The sequence below is a fragment of the Lactuca virosa genome, chromosome 3 (assembly GCF_052849685.1).
Source record: "Lactuca virosa cultivar CGN04683 chromosome 3, Lactuca_virosa_CGN04683_v6, whole genome shotgun sequence".
Classification (NCBI taxonomy): Eukaryota; Viridiplantae; Streptophyta; class Magnoliopsida; order Asterales; family Asteraceae; genus Lactuca; species Lactuca virosa.
The window spans coordinates 350,442,613-350,463,819 of NC_136428.1; the positions used below are offsets into that span (position 1 = coordinate 350,442,613).

At 34.5% G+C, this 21,207-nt stretch overlaps 1 protein-coding gene and 1 long non-coding RNA gene across 2 annotated transcripts; both read left to right on the plus strand.

The window, feature by feature from the left end:
* The first annotated feature begins 12,554 nt into the window (after positions 1-12,554).
* On the plus strand, positions 12,555-14,135 carry LOC145164870 (uncharacterized). Its single transcript, XM_079083532.1, has one exon. It carries the CDS (start codon positions 12,555-12,557, stop codon positions 14,133-14,135), a length of 1,581 nt encoding a protein of 526 aa, XP_078939658.1.
* A 3,857-nt stretch (positions 14,136-17,992) lies between these two features.
* Positions 17,993-18,539, plus strand: LOC145163123 (uncharacterized). The gene is made up of 3 exons (XR_013739586.1): positions 17,993-18,178; positions 18,269-18,361; positions 18,452-18,539. It is a non-coding gene; the product is annotated as an uncharacterized LOC145163123 (long non-coding RNA).
* Positions 18,540-21,207: the final 2,668 nt, after the last annotated feature.

Genomic DNA, 21,207 nt, shown 5'->3' on the forward strand with positions numbered 1-21,207 from the left:
ACATGGGTTAAACCCAACATAAGGAACCTTGGATCATAAACCCACATATATAAGAATGAATGATTTACACAATCAATCCCAGATATTTAATTAGTCTCTTTTTTATCACTAAATTAAGTCCAAATTAATTATTGATCAATGCTAATTAAATAACATGATTTCATATTAATATATTAGAACTTATAATATATTAATATGTCACAAATGTCCTCTCCTCACAAACGGTCTATCCAAATGTTCTGATGCCATGCAACCCAAATGGACCATGCCGAGTCGGGTCAAGTACATACCAATTATAGTTATGGACTTAGACACTAATCCAACAGTCTCCCACTTGGATAAGTCTAAAACTATTATTGCGTATGACTTCAAGAACTGTAACACTAGTCAAAATAGGTTAATAGACAATCACATGTGATTATGCCAATCATTTAATGTGATTATGTTAACCTAGTAATGTGATAAGAGTGCTATATAGTTCATGATAAATTCTAATACAAATATGAACTTTCTTTATGATACAACTCAAAGTATACGTCCATACGATTCCAAAAATATAGAGAATGTCTGAATCTGACTTCGCATGAAGAAGTTATGATAAACCGAACACTATAAATCTCTATAATAAGAGGAATTTAAAATAGACTTAGAATTAGCTATTGGAGTCTAAAAGAGAGTTGTAATACTTGTAAATACCTACGCGTGCATATAAAGAACGTCAAAAACGGAGTTCGAATGTGAAAGTTACGACCTTCCGAAGATTAAGTTGTCAGAAACCCTAATCTGACTCAGATCACGACGTAGGCACAGAGCTCACGACGTGGGGAGTAAGTTATCCACATCTCGGAATCTAGAAGGTGTGTGTCGAGGCTGCGAGGGGATAAGATCCAAGTTCACGACGTGAGCAAAGATATCCCACGACGTGATGAGTCACATGGCCACCTTCCGAAGCTAGGGACGCAAATGGCAAGTCTACGGGGATAAGATCTTAAGCCACGACGTGGGGGTCCAAAACCCACGAAGTGGGGGTCCAAAATCCCTACTATAAATAGCAGGTCCGACCTCAGCCATTCTTACACCAAAACTTCTTTCTCCTCTCTCCTTTGCTGAGGCTATCTCGTACGCTGACCGTTTCTGCTTAGATAACATAAAATCACGCTACTAGGGTGAGTTTCACGGCCCCACTTTCTAATACTTCGGGGGAAAACGCATGCTAAATATTATATATACGTTATTATTATGTCTATATGATAGTATATTAGTATCAACGTAGATAGTTATAATAACAGGGATATAGTTATTTCGTATCTGAAATTATACAACTATCGTAAAGTTGTTAGCATGTTATTGTTATAATAGTATACTAATGTAGATCTTGAGTTATACTTAGGATTCTATATATATGTTGTGTGCGATATAGTTCCGAAGATATATTCGGAAGTTCTATATGTTAAGTTATAAAGTATGTTGCTATTATTGGTTTTATGTCAAGATAAAACTGGATATGTTATATGTTGTTATGGTTAGTTTTATGTTAAGATAAAACTTGGTATTGTTATTGATAGTTTTATGTCAAGATAAAACTAGGAACGTTATATGTTGTTATTATTGGTTTTAGGTCAAGATAAAACCTGGTTTTACTTCAAGATAGTTGTTATACTGCCTAAATGTTATGAAGTTAGGAGTAATGTTTAAAAGAATAGTCTAGTAACTTAAGGTTTTAGACATGAAAATGCTTTTGTTGTTAGAGCTATAGGAAGCTGTTGAAGTCTGCATGAGTAATTGTATTCATCAACTAAGATTAGGGATCTTAGCGGAAATCCTCTGAACTGTAACTGTTAATCCCGTGTGAGCGAGGAAGTCGTGTATAATTAGTATACGGGTTGACCACCCAACTTGTGACTGTTAACTACAGTCAACCAAAAGCAAGTGATGAACTATCCTTTTATTTGTTATTGTTCCGGCGTCGATGAAGCGTACGGTGTTGTTCTCATGGTAAATCATGAGTGTGTTTGTTTCTCATGGTAAATCATGAGTGTATTTTATCAGAGGTATTATGTCACAGCCGCGGTTACAGGCTCATGGTAGCAAATTGTTAGAAACATTATACTTTGTCGTATACAAGTATTAATGTTAAGTATAAGTTTCCCCCTACTTATACCTTAGGATTAAGGAATGTTTAGGTATAACACTTAATTGATAAGTAAACTATTATACCTAATATACATACTAAATGTTGGAGAGTCAAAATGATACTTTCAAAACTATACTTTTGAACGTGGAAAATGTATTATTTTATGGAGTCAAAACCTGTGGACTCACCAACTTTATGTTGACGTACTTTAAAATGCATGTGTTTTCAGGAACTTGAAAAGCTGGTATGTATTCGAACAAAAGAAGTTTTACTATTACCTTTCTGTTCATTAAGAAGTATTTCATAGTCGGATATTATGTAATAGGTCCTAGAAAAACAATTATGTAACTTTCAGTTATCAATAAAGGTATGTATTTTCTTTTGTACTGTTCAATGTATGTTATATAACTGTGATACGAAGAATAACATTACACTACCCGGTGTTTCCGCCGATGGCTGGGGGTGTGACAAGAACCAACTGGAAATCATAGCTCTCAAAAGCCGCTGTCGAACTCTGACCTTGTAGGTGAACTCTGACCTTTGTCAATGACTTGTCCATTAGATAAGGGATCATATATTCCTCCATTCTAGATATTATATGGACTGAGACATGGATTAAAAATCATTCTTTCTATCCATTTGTTGTTTCCCGATTTCCGATTTATGACGACTGACTAATTGAACAAATCAAATCAGTCCAGGCTCGACCGGGCACTTACATTTGTCATCACTAAATCATCGAGGGGCCCACAAATATCGCTTTTATCCCGAAGGTAAAAGGAATGGATAAACTTCGACTCATATGGCTTGTTCTACTACTTGTTGAATCATACATAAAAGCACGTTTATAACATCGAGTTACCAATGCGTTTTCGCGCAATCAATGTACAACAAACTCATAGTAACAACTCATATCTCCAGGTTTGAAGAATATAAGATATTATCGTCTCATGATCACTCGTGATAAAATCCATGAAGTGAGTCAAATGAGTGCGGGTTGAATCCAATACTCAGAACTTATGAGCACTCATGAGTGTTGTAGCACCTCTTTGTCCAACATCTTAGACCTCTACAAGCCAACCCATGACAGTCTTGATTCATATCTACTTCCAACATATGACCGACTGTGGATGGTTTGAATAACTTAGTCATTCAGGAAGAACGACCTAGTTATTCTGGAAGTCAAAACATGAAAAGTGAAACACAAGAATAATCGAATCCAATATGGTCTCAAAACTTATGAATATAAACAAACACACATTTTATTTATCACAATATTGATTACCCATCATTCATTACATACTGTTTCAAACAATCAACTTTATACTTGAATTAAAACAATAGTTGTCCCATGCTCCGAGCATGTACACTATGTTTTCTAAACATTAGTCATGCCATACACCAAGTATGCATACTAAGTTTTTCCTATGATCTTTACTTTGTGAAATAAATCTATTGAACATAATTCCAATGATTCTAATTTCACACTCCCAAATCCATATCGTAAATGTAAGAATTCCAAATTCTTATCATTCATCGAAATATGTTTAGATTTTAAACTTATATGCACTGACCCTCTTGTAATGATTATGCACAAAGTCACAAAGACTTGTCAACAGACATTACAGAGTATTCCAATGGATATCAACTCCATGGAAATATCCTTCTTGCATTAAGTTTTTTCTAATCTTACACGGATTGAATAACCAATCTTTGGTAAACCTTAGATTGTCCTCAACAATTGCTTAATCAGTTTAGTCATATCCAATTCTAGACATTTTCCCTCTTAATGCCCTGAGAATTTTGAAAATTTAGAAAGGATGAATATTATAGCACATGCAATCGAACCTATATCCGAAGCATATGGGACACGATTCATGATATCTCACATAAAGACATGATACTAAACCAGTCCTTTTGCTATAATATTTCTATTTTCGAAGTTCTAAAATTCAGATTATGAAAAGGGATGCCGTAATCATAATCGAATTTTAGAATGCAAATAATGGAATCATATATAGAATTTCCTTATGTTGAGCCATTCCAACATAAAATTCATATATATATCCTTGACTAAAGATGATTAAAACCTGAATCTAAGCTTTTAGAATTGAAATGAAGTACAATTTCCTCTCCCTTAATTATAGCAAAACAACTTTTCAACCCCTGCAACTTCCGGAATTGAAACTTTTGTTTTCTATAATTAACATTGCTATCTTGCAATACTAATCATAATTATCATGCTCCCACTAGCTTTGACATGTATCCAGAAAAGTAGCTGGACTTCTAGAAATCAATACTTTATTGACTTTCTTACCAAAGTTCAAATTTCTGATACGAGATTGCTTTGATAATACTTTATCAAATCATACACCTTATCTTAGATAGCTCACAGTTGTGTCTAAACAATTTCAGAACTATGAAAAGGGATGTCGTAATCATAGTCTCAATTGTTTAGACCTTTGCCATTTCTCACAAGTCCATGTTAGTGTGCTGGTAAACCACACACGCTCCACTAACGACTTTGAGAATGAAAATATCAGAATTGCTATCTTACTTAAAATCTCCTTGGTGGAAGTGTTTCCTCACCATCATTTTCATGAATCGGAGAAAAACCTTATGACCCTTAGATTTTATGGTGTAAGTGTTCTTATCCACGTGAATTTGTCAAAACCATAATCACAAGACTAGGTTAGTGACAAATCCAAACTCATATGAATTGAAATTGTGCAATCTTAACTTCTCGCCACCTGGCAGTACAGGGCCTGCCATTGCTTCCAAGTATTTATGCAAACATTTAAGAACTCTTAGAACTCATATGCAAAGCCAACTTAAACTGGAATGGGCACAAAAATAGGAATATGTCAACACGATAGGTTATAAACCTCACGTCGTGTGCTAGTGTCAAACTACAGGTTTTTATTCTTTATTAGATCTTGAAATTCTTTCAGGATCATTAAGACTCCTACTGTCCTCTTGACATATAAGACTATCTTGCCAAATATTCAAGAGATAGTGCAGATTCTTTATCAAGACAAACACTTCACTCAATTAGCCTTAGTTGGTCTTTGTTTTATCCAAAACATCACAACTTACCAAATTTCAAATGTACAAGAGTAGGACACTTTTACTCTTACATTTGACAAGTGTTTTAAACCTTTCTTTAAGATATGTCACTCAATTTACAGTCTTGGAGTATGACTCTAAGACTTGTTTTGGAACTAAGTATGACTCATCTTCTTGGTTTAACCATTCCAACAATTCAAGGTTCCTCTTCTTAGTCATAAGAATGCACTAAGATTTCCTTAGAGGACTAATTGTGATATGATTTCTAAATTATTAAGATGATCACAAAACCTGATACTAAAGTACTCTCCCATCTTTTCAGATTTGAGAAACTTTTATCCTTCTGCCTAATTTGATTCTTCTCATTCGTTCTGTCATACATTGAAAATTTTCAATGTTTCAGAATTATACTTAAACTGGTAAGTATAACCATATTTACTAAACTTTAGTAAATCATGACGAATAGTCTTATCGATCTTTTGTGGTGGACTTGATCAGTGCACCAGAATGTGTACTTGATCCCTTAGTCCTTCACTTGACTCACATATACATGTGAACACGGAGTTAGTCTTAATTTTCAAAAGATGAAAATTCTCATTCATCATACTATACAACTTGCATGATTTCCAAGTTTCTATCCAACTGAAACCTTGGGTGATGAGAATCTTTCCTTATTTGGTAAATTTAGACACTACCACATATGGAAGAAACAAATCCATTTTCCAATATTGCCATCAATGGAATCATATAAGCAACAATTCTTCACAAATGCCATTGTAAGGATACTTAGAATAAATAAAATCAAAAAATCCTTTAATTTTAAAACTTTGCGGAAAACTTATCCTTACAGTGCAAAAGCATATGAAAAACTTGTTGTTATCAATTCCTAAGCAATATATCACAACTCCTAAGCAACATCTCACAATTCTGATCACTGAACCATGTGATCGAGATTCATCTTCGCGATCAGAATCAGCATATGCTTCCTTTAAGTTTCTTCACTTTTCTTTGATTCTTAAAACATCAACATGTGACCCAGTCACATCATGTAATGAGAATCTCAGAATAGAAACTTAAAAGAGTTAGATAGTGGACTTTACCTGAAGTCGAGTCTTGACTTGATCAACCTTATGATCTTTCAGGTAAATAGGCAGTTTCGCAATCAATGCCCCTTCATTTGGCAAGAGGAACATATGGACCCTTTGGGAATGGTTCATGGGACTATCTCAGACTTAACCATTCTCTTTACCATTTGGTCAACCGAGTTGACTATGACCGATCCCTTTCCATTGGGAAGAGAAAGTTTTTACTGAGTATCCTATGTTACCATTGTGGGTTTGGGGAGTTGATCTTCTAATCAAATTTTCTTTACTAGTCCTCAAATCATTTCTGATTCAGCAGCACCTAGCAAATAGATAATATCATTGAGGGTCTTGTCATGTTCTATCTCATAGTAGTCCCAAAGGAACTCACTATGTGACTTAGAAAGTGATGGAACATCCAACTTCCTTAAGACTTTGACACCCAACTCTCCCGGCTTGTCAATATGTTACTTTGTCTCCAAGATGTGAGCACACATAGACTTTGCTTGCCAATAGGGCTTGAGTGACCTTGAACTTGTGGGTCAGGGAGAATAATTAGAGGAGATAAAGGAAGTGAAGTTCCAAGAGATTTGGGAGGATCATAAATGTCTGAACTAGACATCTTTTGGGAGATATTCAAGATAGTTGATCTAAAGTCCTTAATATAACACCCAATATGAAATATTAAGGCTAGGACCCAACACAATATTTTATAACTTCGAAGAGGGATGTCGTAATCCAAGTTATAGAATATTTGAAGGAAGGTGAATGATGATTCACCAATTTCCACCATGACAAACGAAATAATTTATTAGGTTTTAATTGGTTTTGAAACTCCTAGATTCTTTTGAGATTCATTGAACTTTTCAATGGCATGTTTCAATCTCGATTGTGCCCTTCAGGTTTTGTGACTGGGATGCCGAGGATCATAAAACAAGGTGTGAAGTAACCATGCAAATTACTTGGTACTCTTAAATGTTTATCACTCAACCGATGTGCCGGTTAACCACACACGCTCCACTGGCCTATGATAAACTTTAAGAAACCCTTTGCCTACCTTGTTAAATCAAGCTAGTGTGTCAGTTAACCACACGTGCTCCACTACCCGACTTAAGCAAAGTGCACAATGTAATTTCATGGGTTAGCACCTTATTTACATTTTCCTAAGTAACTAAGATTGGGAATTTATAAAAGGTTTAGTTACTTAGTATTTATCATTAATACTTTTAATGAAGGGAGAATTATAGTCCTTGTCCTACCCGTTCGGCTAACGACCCTCCACCAGTCAAGGAAGCGGTGGGTGAGAGTGGACACCCATTAAACTGCCATTTTATAGGCAGTAACCTTATACCCCCCTTATAGACCGGCTTCGTGAATGAGGCCTACTAATGGTAAGACAACTTGCTCTTATACATACATACATATATATATATATATATATATATATATATATATATATATATATATATATATATATATATATATTATTAACTTATAATACTATAAAGTATAAGGGTCGAATTTTAACTTTTAAAATCCTAAGGGCTTAATTTGGAATTAAAGTATTCATGAAAGAAAACTTTTCAAATTCCAAAACTTGAGGGCAAGTTTTGAATTATTCAAAAACTTTTCAATTCCATAACTTATGTGTTTAAAGTAGTTTTAATTAAAAAAACTCTTCAAGTTCCATAACTTGAGGACAAGTTATGGAAGACTTTAAACCATTAAAGAATGTGACTCTTCCTTATTCATAACTTATGGAAAACTTTATGAGTTTTATGAATCTTAAATGTGACTTTTCACATAACTTGAGGACAAGTTACAAAAACACATTTTAGAATCAACTCTTAGATTAATTTGGATTGAAAACTACAATTTCACATAGCATTCCTATTAATCTAAGCAACTCATAAGAACAAGATACTTCAATCAAACTTTTTCATGTAATTAGCCTATCCATTAAACTAATACAAAACATGAATCTAATGACAATTATTATTGAAATTGGATTAGAATGAACCTTACCACATCAAAAACAGGTTTATAGGTTCAAAAACAGCTTAGGGTAATGATTCTAGTCCAATTCCAGTCTTAAAAGTCGAAAATATGCTGTCAGGGGGTCCTACTCGTCGAGTGTATGAACCTACTCGACGAGTAGGATGATTTTCCTCAGTGGACTCGGCGAGTCCATCAGTGGACTCGGCGAGTCCATCAGTGGACTCGGCGAGTCCAGTGCCCAGACAGCCCGAAAATTGATTTTTTCAGCATTTTTCAGCACTTTGCATCAAGTATAATTGAAAACAAGCCTAGGCTATGATACCACTGTTGGGTTTTGAGTATTCTAACACTCCTAAGTGTATATGCAACCCTAAATACCTTGGATCTATTTTTTCTCTATTATACATGCAAATATGATTATCCAAGGTATTATCCTAACTAGCATACCAAAACATTGATACTAGGATAATAAAATAGATAGAATACATACCTTGTTGTTGTTACTTGACTCCATGAAGCTTGAGAGCCTAGTGCCCCAAGTGTGACACCTCAAATGGTTCACACAACATCATGAACACTTGGAAAAACCATGAGAATAAGACACTCCAAGCTCAAATTGACTAGCCCTCACATATGTATCACTTGTGTCCATTTCTTGAGCTAAAGGGGTTCTTATATAGTGTGGCTATTAGGGTTACACCATGTAACTCATGAATTTACCTATTCCTTATGCTCCATGGGTTTTAACCTCCATGGAGTATCCATGGATCACCACATGGGTTAAACCCAACATAAGGAATCTTGGATCATAAGCTCACATATATAAGAAAGAGTTATTTACACAATCAATCCCCATATATTTAATTAGTCTCTTTTTTATCACACTACAAGAAAAAGGGGCTTCTGTGACTAAAATATCCGGGACTGATTAATCAGTCTTGGATATAATGTATCTAGGACTGATTAATTAGTCTCAGATATTATCTAGGACTGATTTTAATGTACAAATCATTAAAGACTGGCCAATCTTATTCGAGACTAAAATTCAGTCCCTAATCTGGTTGCGTCAGTTTAGGTTTGTTAGGAAACACATTAGGAACTGAATTTCAGTCTCAAATAGTTTAGCGCAAACTTTGAATTTTGGGGGAAAGTTATGAGCGACTGAATTTCAGTCCCCGGTAGACTTGGGTCAGTTTTGATTGTGTAAGGAACTTATTAGGGACTGAAGATCAGTCATTGATACAATTGCACCAATTTATCCTACGTACATGAAACTTTCTAAAGACTAAATTTCAGTCCCTAATAGACATATACTATTTGACATTCAAATGAACACTTAAGAATGGTTATATCTTGGTATCTAAGACTGATTATTTAGTCGTTGATACCATATATCAGAGACTGATGAATCAGTCACGAATACTATTTGGAAAAAAAACTTATTAGGGACTGAAATCCAGTATTGGAGACTAACCACTTTTGGATTAGAATAGAAATCATTAGGGAGTGAATTTTTAGTCTTTGATAAACGTTATTTAGTCATATATACCATATATGACTACCACCACTACCATTACCATCACCGCCACTGCCACTACCATCACTCACCACCACAACCATTTCCACCACCGCCGCCGCCTCCCCCACCAACCGCTACTACCACCACTACCACTACCCCTGCTTTGCTACAAGTCGGCATTACCAGTTGACACTGGCACCACCACCGCCGCCGCCATCACTGCCACCCACCAGCACCTGAGGGTCTTCGCCCTAATTTTAGTTGTTCTAGCCCAATTTATTTTAAATATGTGTTTGTCAATTGAAAGTTGTTGGGAGCATAACCGCTACTCCTCTAGATGTGTACTGGTCTATAGGGGATGTGTGTGGGTGGATGGATGGATGTGGGATTCGTGATACCGTAGGGTGAGCTAGAGTATCCGTGTGAGTTTGTAGGTTGGTCAGGGGTACCTATTTTTTTTTCAAATATTCAAATAAAATAAAAATACATTCTACTTATGACCAAAAAACGGAACAAAAAAAATAAAGAAATAAAAAAATAAAAAATAACTAGTTGAGTATGAAATTATGAAAAAAAAATTAAAACCAAAATCAAAACTACAATTTAAAACAAGTTTAAGAAAATTGAAATAAAAAAATAATTAAAAAAAAGGAAAGAATATATTTGCTTATGGATCGTATAACAAACATAATCACTTCCTGGAATTAAGGATTGTAGATTTATGGAACGGTTAATCCCACATTAAACCCTATCAAATCCTTACGAGAAGCAACATCAATCGAACGAGCTAGACGTGCATCAAAATCCAGGGCTACGATATATAGTTACTCGTGAAACATTCATCGATCTTAGGCAACTAACCTTCTTCAATTCTCTATTGATTCGCTGGTTAAGCTTTTGTTATTCAATTTTAATGTTGCTCGTGGATTCCTTGTTCAATCATTATTAGCTTAGATTCTTTTCTCTCCGTTAAAAATGCTCAAAATCATATGATATTTTGGCTACTAGAATTTTAAATTACCTCTATAGTAACGTCATGATCCACTAGAACATTTATTCCATCTGTTTCAACTTTCAATTTCAAAATCACATATATACGCCATCAAATATATATAATCATATAATACATTTATAGAGTAGAAAAATAGAAAAATATACGTATAATACATCAAATATAAACACATATAAGCCATAATATGTAAACACAAAAATCACATACTAGCAAAACCAACTGAAAGTAGAAAAATACTGTAAATCTACAAAGAATTGAGCATGGTATTGAAATATGGGTACTTCTATAGATCACGGGCATAACTGTCATGATCCACCAGAACATTCATTCCATCTGTTTCAACTTTCAATTTCAAAATCACATATATAAACACATATAAGCCATCATATATAAACACATAAATCACATACAAGCAGCTCCAACTGAAAGTAGGAAAATACTGTAAAACGACAAAGAATGGAACATGGTATTGAAATATGGGCACTTACATATATCAGGGGCATAAATGTCCATTTTTTGAACAAAAGAGATTGTCATGATGAACGTACATTGTCATGATGAGAAAGAAGCATCAGTGTAAAACTTCAATTGTCTGTTTAGATGTGCTAAATAATTGTCCCATTGTTGCCACACATTTTTTATAAACTTCTAAATACTTGTCCTAGTACTCTCTCTTGAACTCACAAAAAAAAATGATATCTACAACAAGAATGAGAACAAAAAGCTTTAATAATTTTTACTGAAAATACTCAAATTAACAAAAAGATAACAATTGTGTTCTACCTTTCAACGTGCTAGTCCCTTCTAGTAAAGAATCTGCACCTCCCCTGCACCAACTAATAACATTTTCAAGCTAGATTAACAAATAATAGTAACAGGGGCTTTCTATTTTCACCTTGTGCACCAATAAAAAAATAACAGGTGATAAAAAAAATAACCAGTAACAGGGGAAAAATAACAAGGGACAAGAGAGGTTTAAAAATAACAGGGGACATTTTTCAACCTAGTTTAAAAATATAATAGTAGCAGGGTTGCATTCAGTTTTCACCTTGTGCACCAATAAAAATAACAATAACAGGTGATAAAAAATATAACCAGGAATAGGGGAAAAATAACAGGGGACAAGAGAGGTTTAAAAAAGTTCTTGGCTAAGTAATTAAATCTGAAATAAACGTAATACTAGATTGAAAACAATAAAGTAATCACTCTTATTTTTATACTAGACATGAAAGACACCTAATCTGATACAAAAACTTTAATTTTTTCCCCAAAATACCCCTAAGATTAAAACTGTCCCATAATTATGAATTATTAAAACACTGTAAAGTTAATTGCTCATGTCTTTACAAGCGGCCTTGAAATTAAAAAACATTGAAGCCATAAAATTTTTTAGCTGTGGTGAAGCCAGAAAAGAAAATTCCAGTATTTAACAGTATTTAAACATAAGTATACCATTAGTTTTTGGTCTGATAATATAAGCTTCAGCTAAAAAAATAAAAAAAGATAAAAAGCATTACTCACTCTATGGGCTCGATTCTCAAACATGTACTTATCATATGCATTTAATCAAACACCATATATCCATTTTATAGAGCACCAAATATCCAATTTTTATGATGAAGGGTCGTAAGTAATTTAGACTTTTTTGTAGAATTTCCCACATTAATGTGTGTTTTTGTCTCTTTCTTCTTTTGTATCTCCTTTTTGGTTATTTTTAGTTCAACAAATTAACATTAAGATAAGATGGACAAGAGTTGGATTAAAATCAAGAATAAGGTCGATCTGAAGTTCATGAAAGGAGCAATCGATTTTGCGGAGATGGCTAAGGGATATGTTGATAGCGAAGGTCTTACACATTGTCCGTGCAATAACTGTCTGAATGTAATAAAGCAGTTACCTGATCTTGTTGGTGATGACATAATACATCATGGCTTTCAACAATCGTATGTAAAATGGATATTTCATGGGGAAAGTAGTTGGGAACATGAAACAAACGACGACCTTGACGAAACTGACAATGAATCAAATGACGTGGTCCACGATTTACGTGGTGATGCGTTTAATGTTGGATATGAAACCGAAGGAGGAGATGGAAACAATGAGTTCGAGTCTTCTAATCGATCTAGCAATCCCAATGTGGACAGGTTATTTGCTGATATGGAGAAACCCTTATTTCCGGGATGTGATACTTTCTCGGTACTGGGCTTTATGTTACGATTGATGCATGTGAAAGTAACCTGTAAAATGACAAATATGTCCATGGATATGATACTGAAGTTATTGAGTGAGGCATTCAAGGACACAATAATCCCTAAAACCCACTACGAGGCAAAAAAGTATTTGCGTACTCTTGGACTTGGATACGAATCAATCCATGCTTGCAGGCACGACTGTGTGTTGTTTTGGAAGGAAAATTCAGAATTACAATCATGTCCAGTTTGTGGCGGTAGTCGTTGGGTAGACGATCAAACGAATAAAAAGAAGATACCAGCAAAAGTCTTGCGTTACTTTCCCGTCACAAGTAGACTGAAGCGGTTATATGCATGTAGGTATACTGCAAAGGACATGCAGTGGCACGCTCACAACAAATCCAAAGAAGAAGGAGTTCTTAGGCATCCAGCAGATGGAAAAGCATGGAAGCACTTCGATAGAATCTATCCAGATTTTGCAAACGAACCTAGAAATGTACGCCTAGGGCTTGCAAGTGATGGTTTCAACCCTTTTGGGACGATGAATACTTCATATAGTATGTGGCCTGTTGTGCTTATACCGTATAATATGCCTCCGTGGAAGTCTATGAATGATGCCTCATTTATGATGTCTTTGTTGATTCCAGGCATAGATTCACCTGGAAAGGACATTGATGTATATTTACGTCCATTGGTAGATGAGTTGAAAGTTCTATGGGAGAATGGTGTCGAAACATATGATTCTAAATCTCGATGTACATTCAACATGCGTGCAGCAGTTATTTGGACGATAAATGATTTTCCTGCATATGGTTACCTGTCTGGATCGAGCACGAGTGGGTACATGGCATGCCCAATATGCAACGAAGATGCACCAAGTGTTCGTTTACGAAATAAAATAGGATATGTAGGTCATAGGCGGTTTCTTCCCCACGATCATCCTTGGAGGAATGCACGAGATTTTAATGGGAAAAAAGAGGACAGGCTTACACCTAAACATATCAGCGGAGAAGATTACTTACATCAACTAGAACGTGTCCCTCAATGTCCACATGGAAAAAACCAGTCTTACACCGGCCAAAAACGTAAAAGGGGCATAAGAGAGTTAAATTGGACAAAAAAGCATATTCTTTGAACTACCATACTGGTGCAAGTTGTTAATGCGTCATAACATTGATGTCATGCATGTTGAAAAAAATGTTTTTGAGAACATTTTGGGAACTTTATTAAACATAGAAAAGAAGACAAAAGACACTGATAATGCTCGCCGTGATTTGCAGGATATGAAAATACGCAAGCATCTTCACTTAGTGAAGAAAAATGATCGTTGGATTAAACCGCCAGCTCCATATGTTTTAAATCGAAAAAAGAGACACCGATTTTGCAGTACAATTAAGTCTGTTCGTTTTCCAGATGGATACGCCTCAAACCTGGCTAAAAATGTTATTCTCGAGCAATGTAAGATATATGGACTTAAATCTCATGAATGTCATGTCTTACTGCAACGTGTACTCCCTATCGCTATTCGTGGGCTTTTGAATAAGCCAATACGTGATACGTTGGTAGAGTTTTCTCGGTTTTTCAAGATTATAACTTCAGTCACATTACATGTGGGAGAGTTAGAAATGCTGCAAACAGAGATAATTAAGATTCTTTGCAAGCTAGAACGCATATTTCCTCCCTCATTTTTTACAGTTATGATGCACTTATGCGTTCATCTACCTCAAGAGGCTATTTTAGGAGGACCCATACAATCAAGGTGGATGTATCCGGTTGAAAGATATCTTGGCCATTTAAAGATATATATTAGAAACAAAGCAAGACCTGAAGGTTCAATTGCCGAAGGTTATGTTGTAGAAGAAGCTCTAACATTCTGCTCACACTATTTACAAGGTGTTGATTCAAAACTAGAGAAGCGTGGTAGAAATGATGATGAAAGAGTTAATGATGTTCGAGACTATAAATTGGATATTTTTAAATTGAATGGCCGAGGCATTGGGAAGCGACAAACTGTTAGGCTTTCGAGTACTCTACTGAAGAAAGCACAGTGGTTTATCTTAAGTAATTGTGCAGAAGCTGAACCGTACATTGAGTTAGTATATTTTACCTTTCATAGTGAATTGAGTTTTTTATTATCTCAAGGTATTTAAGGCTTATTTTCACCTGACAGGGAACACTTACAACACCTGAAAAGAGAACATCCAAGATCGTTAAATTTTAGCGAATTACAACAATCTTTATTTCCAAGTTGGTTTTCTTTACGGGTAATGTTACTATAACATTAAATTATATCGTTTTATCATGTAGAAGCATTCAACCAACTCATACTTTTCTCAAAATGGTGAACAGATGAGGAAAATGTATGAGCAAAATTCATCCGCAATTGACGAAGAGTTGTATGCATTATCGCGTGGCCCAGATGATCGAGTTACAACATATGGTGGATACATAGTAAATGGAGTTAAATTTCTTGTTAAGTCACGAGATGACCATAGGAAGACTCAGAATTGTGGAGTTACAGCCCTAGGAATTCACGATGGCGTTGAAGAGGATTATTATGGATATGTTGATGAAGTCGTTGAATTTTCATTCATAAAAGGATATCGAGTTATTTTATTTAAATGCATTTGGTTCGATACCGATCGTAGAAAGAAGCACGTGATGTTTGAGCCTCATTTCGTCTCTGTAGATACAACCAAACAAGCTTATAAGGAAGATCCGTTTGTCTTGGCAAATCAAGCAAAACAAGTGTTTTATATAAATGATCCCACACGTGCCTCGAGCTGGAAAATCATAGAAAGGAGCATACATAGGCATTTATGGGACATACCAGAGAATGAGGATACACAAGATTTATTTGAACATGTAGGAACACCGTCACACACAACCCCATTTGAAGCATCTGATTGTGAAAATTTCGAGTTTCATCGAGAAGACGGTGAAGAAGAGTTTGTGGAAGTCGTTGATGATGAAAGTTTTGAAGTTGATTTAGATGATTTTATCGATTATGATACTATCCCCAATGAAGTTATTGAGGAATTACCCGATGAATCAAACGAAGATTTAGATGATAGCAATGAAACAAATTTGGCAGTATATGATGAGTCGGACGATGAATATGAATAAGTGTATTTTTTGTGTTTCTTTGTTGGTGTCTTTAATTTAGTATTTAACACTTTTTGACAACGAATATGAATAAATGTATTCTTTTTGTATGTTGTTGGTGTGTTTTGTAATTTGTTAATTATTTAGAACTTTTTTGACAATGAATATGAATAATTTTACTCATGACTAACTTGTGTAAAAACCAAATTTTTGCAGGTAAAATGTGGATATTTCTTGTGTTGATGACGATTGCTAATCTCGGAGGTACGAAGCGTGTAAGGAAAGAACCTCGACAAATTTCGGTTGTGTCAACTGGTGAAGAAAGTGAAAGTGAATTGGATCCAAAGTTGTGCATGCTTCGTACACATAAACGTGTTATGACATCTGTTGCATCAATAGGTATAACCTTACATGTTAATTTCTGATTACATTTAATTGATACATCCATAATCTGTTAAAGTTGAATTTGGTGACCAAAAGTTAAAGGGTTATAATGAGTGTAGGGGCTGTTTGGTAAATGTTAGTATATGGGGCTGTTTTGTAAATGTTAGTGTATGGGGCAGTTTGGTAATGAGTTCAGGGGATGTTTGTTAATGAGTGTAAGAGTTGTTTGGTAATTGTTAATGAAGGGGTTGTTTGGTAATTTTTAGTACAAGGTTTGTATTTTTTTTACTCTCGTAACAGACATAATCGGTCATCACTAATGATTGAATCTCTGTAGGAGCAACTGTTGCGAGAGAAAATACTCGATCAACTTCATTTCAGCCTGCCCAAGAAGAAAGTGTCTCTAGAACAACTTCTAAAACAACTGAACGTCCTCTTTATCAAAATATAGATTCTTTTCCAAACTCAGGTGATACAGGTAACTACATTTGTGTTTAATATTTTGAGTAATAGTAAATTATATAAATATTGGTACTTGTCTTATATTAGATTATAGTAATGGGCCATTGTGTAATAGTAAATTAAAAACCGGTCTTTTTGTAATAGTATATAAATTACATAAATTATATCCTACATAATAGTAAATTACTTCAATTGTACTTGTGTTAATTAATGTGAAAATAGCAACAAGACAAAGTGGTTCCACCGAAGATACTCAACGATCTTCAATACCGTTAGTTGGTGAAGGAAATGTCTCTAACACGACTGATAACATGGAATCCCAAACTGAGCACTCTCATGCTCCAAGTAAGTAGTACGAATTTTATTATTTTATTTATAACATTACCAATTAAGAACAATATATATTGTGCAGATCAACGACGAAGGAGAGGCCCTAATATTAATAAAAAGGCTTCGCATATTTTGGACAAGATTGTGGAGAATCAACCAGATGCACGGATTACATTGAGAAAAGATACATATACTAAGAAATTTGTTGGGGATTCAGCAGTATATTTTGCAACGGAGGTTGGAATTTTGATGTGAAAGTTTTTTCCAATGGAATTCCATACATGGGAGAAAGTACCGAAAGAAAATAAAGAAGAAATGATCGATAGATTACGTGTAAGTTATACTAGAATCGGACTGAAATTTCTTTTTTAGCACTTTTTTAATTCACTCATTTTTAAAATATGCATAAGGCAGTCATATGAAGTCGGTATGACTTGATTCTTTTTCAACACGTAATTTATTGTTTTTAGTTCATTTTAGACTGCACAAAGTTATATTTTGGTTAAATACTGAATCATCTACAGGTCCGGCAAGACAGCATATCTATGTTGTGTTTTTCTTTTGTTTTTTTTTTAAATGTTTCGCTTCATATAATAAAGCAAATCTGGTTCCAGTTCCGAACTGGTCCGGTTATAAATCTCATCCCTAAAAGGTTAAAATATGTACTAAATGCAGGCAAAATTTGAAATACCGCACGCGAATATAGTTTTGATGGAATGTGTAGATGAGCAAATGTGAATGCAATGGAAACGCACACGAAATACTTTGAAATATTTTTGGAAGAAAAATGGAGGAATGACCAATCCACAATTAGCACGATCTAAAATGAAGCCAGATTGTCGTAGCAAAGAAGATTGGTCTCATTTGTGTGATTATTGGGAGACAGATAAAGCACATGTAACTTTTTCACTCTTTACATATACACATCTTTTACGTAATTATTTATTATTTATATGTTAGTAACCATGTTCAATTTAAATTTTGTAGAAGTATGCTGATCAAATGAAAAATAATCGAGAAAAACTAGTGATTTCAAGTAGAGGAGGTTCTCGATCAATAGCAAATCACAAATTTAGCATGGTAACTAGCGATTTAGTTTATATTTGTATTAACATATTCATTGAACACCAATTATAAATAATTGTTCTTATATAATTTTTATTATTGCAGAAAAACAAAGAGACTCAATTGCCCCCCACCCCAATCGAATTATATCATAAGTTGCATTTTCATCCTACAAAGGAATGGCTAAATGATGAGACACACATTCAATATGTAAGAATGATTTATCGAGTAATATTAATTTCCGTTTGTAATTATTGATATTAGTGTTATATATAAGTTATTACAATATGTTTTTATGTTGTTTTAGGAAAATATTCTCCAAATGAAAGAGGATGAATGTACCAAATTAGTTTCTGCGGGAGTAAGCATTACTCCAGAAATGGAATACGAAATAGAGAAAAAAGTCGTTAAAACCATTTGTGCAAAACATAAAACATTACTATCTGGATGGGAGGCTTCAAGTGGACCTATTATGAGGAAAAAAGATCTACATATCTTATCAGCAGCGGAACCGTCTCAATCAGCCTCAACGGATGAAATGGCTTTGAAAAATAAAGTTACTGCACTCGAGGAAGAGATTCGAGTAAACAAAGAAAAAGTGAAACAAAGTGAGGAGAAATGTGAAAAGATGCTTCAATTTATGATCTCAAAGTTCCTAGATTCTCAAAACATATTATGCCCGCCTGATAAAGAAGGATTTCGTGCATATGATGACATGACAAACACATCTGATGAAGAGTAATAGTCATGACCTTAAGTTAAAAGTTAGAACTTTTTTCAGATATGGTTTTACTATTTAGACACTACTTAGATTTTTTCTGTTTATTGTTTTAATTTGGAAATGATGTCTAGATTACAATACATTTTCTATTTTCAGTACATTTAGTCTATAACTCTAGCACTTACAACTAGTTATTAATACTAAAATGATATTGCATATGAGTTTGATATCCTGTCACTAAAAAAGGTTAGGGACTAAATGATATTTCATTTTAGACTGATATTCAGTCGCTGAAAAAGCATGTTAGGGACTGAATGACATTGTATCAGAAACTAATATTCAGTTATTCAAAATTCATGTTAGGGACTGAATAGCATTGAATCTTAGACTGATATACAGTCACTAAAAAACCATGTTAGGGACTAAATGACATTGTATCCTAGACTAATATTCAGTCACTGAAAAACCAAGTTAGAGACTGAATGTCATTGTATCCGAAACTGATATGTAGTCCCTAAGAAACCTGTTTAGAGACTGATTGACATTGGATCTGAGACTGGTATTCAGTCCTTGAAATATTAGGTTAGTGACTGAATAAAATTGTATTTAAGACTGATATTCAGTCATTGAAAAATCATGTTACAGACTAAAGGACATTGTATTTGAGACTGATGTCCAGTCCCTAAAAATTTGATTAGAGACTCATGACATTGTATCCGAGACTGGTATTCAGTCCTTGAAATATCAGGTTAGGGATTGAATAAAATTGTATTTGAGACTGATATTCAGTCATTGAAAAACAATATTAGAGACTAAGCTAGGTAGTTTAGAAGACTGATATTCAGTCCCAAATGATATCAAAAGGGTCTGATAGGACACAAAATAAAGATTTCAATGAAAATATTACAGACTGAATAATATATTATAAAGGGCTAATATTCAGTCTCTACAAGATAGTATCAGGGACTGATATGATATTAAATTGGGGATTTGAATAAAACAAATTAGAGACTGAATGAGATATTATCTAAGACTGATTTTCAGTCTTTGATACATTGATGAATTAGGGACTAATTTTCAGTCCCAGATACAAAAAAATCGATTATCTAAGACTAGGTCTCGGGGACTAGCTGGGGACTAGCAAAATCAGTCCCTGATTCTCATCAGAGACTGATTATTGACCATCAGAGACTGATTATATCAGTCTTTGATACCCTTTTTTCTTGTAGTGTCACTAAATTAAGTCCAAATTAATTCTTGATCAATACTAATTAAATAACATGATTTCATATTAATATATTAGAACTTATAACATATTAATATGTCACAAATGTCCTCTCCTCACAAACAGTCTATCCAAATGTTCTGATGCCATGCAACCCAAATGGACCATGCCGAGTCGGGTCAAGTACATACCAATTATAGTTATGGTCTTAGACACTAATCCAACAATATCGACTTGACCTTGTGGAAATATTGAGCAATCGTCATGTCTCGTTGTGAGATTGATAATAGCTCGTTCTACAAAAGTTGTAGTCTCGTATCATTTTTCTTTAAGAAAAGCGTCACAAACGTGTCCCAAGCTTCTTTCAGTGTGTTCTCGTCCCGAATATTCTCTAACATCTCTTCTTCGACTGTGGTCTTCAACGCAAACATTGCTTTGCCTGCTTTGATTTTCCATTTGCGCAAAGCACAATTAACATCTTCCTCTGGTGGCGTAGTTTCGCTTCCACCAACGACCTCCCATAGATCTTGTCCATGTAAGTAGGACTTCATACATGTTTCCCATGTTTTGTAGTTGTTGTTGTTGAGTTTCTTGATTCCCCCGACAACTTGGAGATCACCCATCGTGTTGGCAGTACCTCGGTAATACCAAACAAGCTAGTTTCGACACCAAACTTGCAGAATCACAGACTACTCACGATACAAAGAGAATCACTCGTTCTCACTATCAAGAAACCTCGCTCTGATACCAGATTGTAGAACACGACTCTTTATATGGGAAACAACAATACTTTTATTAAAACACTGAAGAAGAACTTACACTTTGTGAGACTACCACACACTTTGCTTTCTTTGAGGCTTTCTTGGATGGTTTGGAGAAAATGAGCTCTACACCTATTTATAGGCCTCCTAGGAA

Bases quoted from the DNA above. Each gene is read 5' to 3' on its own strand.
- LOC145164870 (XM_079083532.1), top strand. From the start codon at position 12,555: ATGGACAAGAGTTGGATTAAAATCAAGAATAAGGTCGATCTGAAGTTC.